General features: G+C 47.2%; 1 protein-coding gene across 1 annotated transcript in view; it reads left to right on the top strand.

The window, feature by feature from the left end:
- Positions 1-3,993, top strand: part of LOC134070146 (myosin-binding protein C, fast-type-like) — a 27,089-nt gene extending 23,096 nt beyond the window's left edge. Inside the window, exons 27-28 of the mRNA XM_062526401.1 lie at positions 2,135-2,321; positions 3,770-3,993. Coding sequence (XP_062382385.1) covers positions 2,135-2,321; positions 3,770-3,801 — 219 coding nt within the window. The 3' untranslated portion in view covers positions 3,802-3,993. The remainder of the gene's footprint in view (positions 1-2,134; positions 2,322-3,769) is intronic.
- Positions 3,994-5,000: the final 1,007 nt, after the last annotated feature.

Below are 5,000 nucleotides of genomic sequence, written 5' to 3'. Positions count from 1 at the left end.
TTGAGAGAGTCGGAGAGAGATGTGCTTTTAGTGGTGAATTTGTGAGAGCTCATTACTATTTTACAGCAGGCCTTACCCACTTAATGTAAAGGAATGCCTGTGTGTGTGTGTGTGTGTGTGTGTGTGTGTGTGTGTGTGTGTGTGTGTGTGTGTGTGTGTGTGTGTGTGTGTGTGTGTGTGTGTGTGTGTGTGTGTGTGTGTGTGTGTGTGTGTGTGTGTGTGTGTGTTAGAGAGTGAGTGTGTGTGTGTGTGTGTGTGTTTTCTCTCGCTTTGCTTTTGTCCTCATCAGGGCGGTGCAGTAAGTTCAAAGAGATGTTATTTCATCTCAGAGCCCGGCGAGCTTTAATGCAGCGCAGCGCTAAAAAGCACCATCTCCTTGCATCCACCTTTAAGCCTGTTTCATTCTGCTCTACCCAGCCTATGCTGCACAACACTGGAGGAACCAAGAGGGCCAGTCCCTATAAAAATGTCTCCAACAGCCAGGAAGATTTGTCTCTCAGGAGGAGTGGTTGTTGATACTTGGACGGGCCGTTAACTCTGCGCTGGCTGGCAAGAGTTGCAGGGAGATCCTGGGAGTCTCGGTTCATTACGTTCTAAACAGGTCGTACCATAGAATGGCGGTGCTAGAGGCGTTCCGGCGAGGTCCCACGGGAGCGGTTCTCTCAGGAGGGGATGTTGATGTTGAAAGTTGGAGAGGGGGTTCGTCAGCTCTGGCACAGCGGGGGGGAGTTCCGAGAGTCAGCGGTGACTGGCAGGCACACACACACACACACACACACACACACACACACACACACACACACACACACACACACACGCACACACACATCGCTCTCACGCACTACTACTTCTCACCAGCTCTGGGGGGGGGGGGGAGATTTACGGTGCCAATGAAGGGCACGTCAAGGGTGAGGGTGCGCAGGCGTCGCCCCAAGTATGCCACGCCAGACGGGCGCTTGGGCAGGGCACCATAAACATAGATCATCTCCGAGGGGGTCGTCGGGGAAGTTTTTATGTGTTGCTGTTTAGCTGCCACGACCGCAACATTTATTGCCCTCTAAAAGCAGCATTTACAGGCATCAAGCCCTTCTTTTACTCAAGACCTCCAGGTACACTCCAGGGGTTGGTGGATGGATGGATGGTGGGATGGATAGATGGATGGGTGGATGAATGGATGGATGGGCGGATGGGTGGATGGATGGGGGGATGAATGGATGGATGGGCGGATGGGTGGATGGCAGAAGCACGGTGCCGGAGCAAGATAAACCTTTCGAGAGCCGGGCAGAGGTTTGAGTTACGACGCGCTGATCTAATTTCACTGCTTCAAGACTGACGTTGCATAAGTAGCCTTTAATTCTGACCCCGATACGAAAACTCATGAAACGTAAGCCAGGCGGATTATCCCGCAGATGTATCGGGTGGCCCAGTAATATCATATAGCAGCCGTTTAATATGGAAATTGTGGAAGGAGATCGCATGAAATTGGACTCTCCGTTTTTATAATGACTATTTGGAGCCATCAGACCCCCCACCTCCCTCCCCCCACCCCACCCAGTGCAGAGTGATGAGTTCATCACTAACTTCTCTCTTCTCCTCTGTCTTTCTCTGAATAACTCTTCTCTCTCTCTTCATCCCTCGCTCTCTCTCTCTCCCACACATGCCCACATATATCATTTCGCTAATCCCCTCTGTGTCTGTCTGTCTGTCTTTCCCCTTACATATACAATTCCTCTTTAAACAAATCCTTCTTCTCCATTTCTCTCTGAACCTGCATATTCACTCCATGTCTTTTCTCCTCCTCAAATCCCCTGTGTCTCCCCCTCTCTCCACCTATATCCACGCCCGGCTCTGTGAGATCTCCTCCTCCCTCACACCTACACCCCTCTCTTCTCCAGACCTCCGCCAATATACGGAGAGAAATATTATGGATATTGCCACGATTGTTCCTCTAATCCGTTTTGTTTCATTATAGAATGTGCATATCTGTGCAGTCTGTCATTCTATACATCCCCTTTGTCTTCTTGTCCCCTCCCTCTCTCTCTCTCTCTCTCTCTCTCTCTCTCTGTCTCTCTCTGTCTCTCTCTCTCTCTCTCTCTCTTTCTATCTGCCTCCCTCTCTCTCTACCTCCACCCAGGCCAAGATTGTCTGGATGAAGAACAATATGATCCTGGGCGACGACCCCAAGTACCTGATGATGAACAACCAGGGCGTCCTGACACTGAACATCCGCAAGCCGGGCATGTTCGACGGGGGCAAGTACACCTGCCGGGCCATCAACGACCTGGGCCAGGCCGAGGTGGAGTGCAAACTGGAGATCAGACGTGAGTACCCTGCGGGCACCTCCGAGGGCCTCGCCTCTCGGCTGGCTGGTCCGACAGCCCCCTCTGCTGGTGTGCTGTGGTAGTGCATTCACATGACCGCTACAGCATGGCGAGGTGGGGGTTTTTTTCTGCTTACTGAGGGATATTTTAGAGGAGGTTATATGGGAAAAGAACAACATGAAAGGGAGTGTTAAAACAGATAGAACAAAAGAGATCACGACCAGAGAAAAACAGCGAGAGACACACTTACCATATTTAGAATTTTTTCACAAAAAAAAATCTTTGAAATCAAATCAAGTGTTAGAACCATTTGAACAAATCCCTCAAACACAGCCAAACAAAGACAGACAGGTAGAGAGACAGAATGCCAGACGTTCAAAGACAGGGATGTAGAGACGTGGATGTGAAAGAGACAGAGAGAGATGGACATGGAGTGGCAGATGTCTCTTCATGTCCTCATTAGCAGTGCAGTGGGGGGAAATAGGGGAAGCACATCCTTCTCCAGCACATAGAGCACTGCGCCCCCATCTCCCCCTCCCCCTGCTCCCTGTCCCTCTCTAAACTCTCCTCTATCCATGCTCACACACACACACACACACACACACACACACACACACATGCACACGCTTACCCTTGGATGAGAGGACATGGCTCTTTCCCAGATGAACACTGTGTGTTTGTGTGTGTGGTGTGTGTGTGTGTGTGTGGTGTGTGTGTGTGGGGTGTGTGTGTGTGTGTGTGTGTGTGTGACAGATAGCCCCGTAGGGAGAAACATATCCCTTTGCTCCTTTACCCAAATCCCAGGAGCTAGGAGTGCAAGCATGAGTTTGTGTGTACCTGGACAAAATGTGTGTGTGTGTGTGTGTGTGTGTGTGTGTGTGTGTGTGTGTGTGTGTGTGTGTGTGTGTGTGTGCGTGTGTGCGTGTGTGCGTGTGTGTGTGTGTGTGTGTGTGTGTGTGTGTGTGTGTGTGTGTGTGTGTGTGTAATTGGGTTAGTGTATAACTGGATAGGTGTTTGTGTGTATAATGGCAGCATGAAAGTCACCCTGCATAAGCCTCTTTCAGGGAAAGTTTGGAAGGATGCCTGCATGCCTGTGTCTGTTTAAGAATGGACTGAGACACACTGAGAGAGATAGATAGAGAGAGAGAAAGAGAGATAGAGAGAAACCAAGAGAGAGAGAGAAAACCCTATTGTTAGAGAAGTTAATGCTTGAACAGAGAAACAGAAAAGAGAGTTCAAGAGATAGAGAGAGAGAAAAAAACACACACAGACACAAGTAGAAAGCAGACAGACAGACAGACAGATAGAGAGGCAAAAAAAGCAAATGGGACTGTCTATCCACGTCTGAAGCGCGGTGTGTTTGTGTTTTTCGACATACAGTATGTTTAGCGTTTGTGTTTATGTTATGTGTTTATGTTTACCTGTTTGGTGTTTTCCCACCTCCTCAGCACAACCCCCAATGGAGGAGAAGAGGACTTAGGAGCACATGGAGAACAGCAGCAGCAGCACTGACAGATCGACCGACAGACACAACGAGCTTTAGAGGAGCTTTAGCGGCAGCACAGACACACACTAGTACGACTGGTACCACGTCTGACATAAAACTTGAACATTCAGAATAAACGTATATAATAATAATAATAATAATAATAAAACAAGAATCCAAAAATAAAATGACTCTGGCGTCCCTGTTTTCCTTTGTCTGTCCACTGATTACCTGGTGATTGGGTATTTTCCATCCACTGATTAATTAACCCCTGTATGCTGTAGGCCTACTACACTCAAGAAATCATCACAGACCATAGAACCTCATCCACTCTTATTTCGGCTTGAACATGCTAGAAGTAATCACATCTCTGAGTTGTCCTAATTTAGGTTTTATTTCTCTAAACTCTGTTTAAGTAATACTATAAATTCTATTCCATACAGTATCTAATATGTGTTTTTTTATTATTATTGTTTGTGAATATGAATATAGTAGGAGCGATAGTTTAACCAGAGAACAATGGCTCATAATCACAAGACGTTCTCCCATAATGGTCCATAGATTCATAGAGGTTGTTTTCTTGCCGATGAGAATAAGCAGTGATACGCCAGCCATCATCTCAGCCGTCTGCAGCACATGACTTGGCCTGGCTGTTGCAGTTGGACCTCTGTTACTGTCTCGTTGGTGGCCTACTCAGAAAAGGGTAGAGTGTCAGTGTGACATTCAGGTTATTAGCTATGACCATATTACCAAGTCTAATGCCTTCTACACTCCCTGAGAGAGAGAGGGAGAGAGAGAATCTCACAGGTCACATTTAGGGCACGTGCTTAGACTGAGTGAAGACCCTTTGTGAATCAAACCATATTGTATCCTACATAAGCCTTAAATTATTCAATATTAAAACATAAAACATGCATAACATACTCATAGCCCACTACATACGTACAATACTCCGATTCAGATACACATTTGCACAAAACATCCTGGCATGGCGCTGGCCCCTTGGGAATCATGCATAATGTAGTACATACTGACAACATGTACACTGAATTAGTTTTGATGAGAGCATCTGTTAGATGAGTGATTAGGTAACAAGTGCCTGACCAAATCTACTCAATCTGTCTTGCTAATCTGCATTCCCATAACTTTATTGGCCTGCATCACAACACAAAGGCTAACTAGCAGTAGTAGTG

This window comes from Sardina pilchardus, chromosome 22, assembly GCF_963854185.1.
Source record: "Sardina pilchardus chromosome 22, fSarPil1.1, whole genome shotgun sequence".
NCBI lineage: Eukaryota > Metazoa > Chordata > Actinopteri > Clupeiformes > Clupeidae > Sardina > Sardina pilchardus.
The sequence above is the reverse complement of the archived record's forward strand: the minus strand, read 5'-3'. Positions and strand labels throughout refer to the sequence as shown.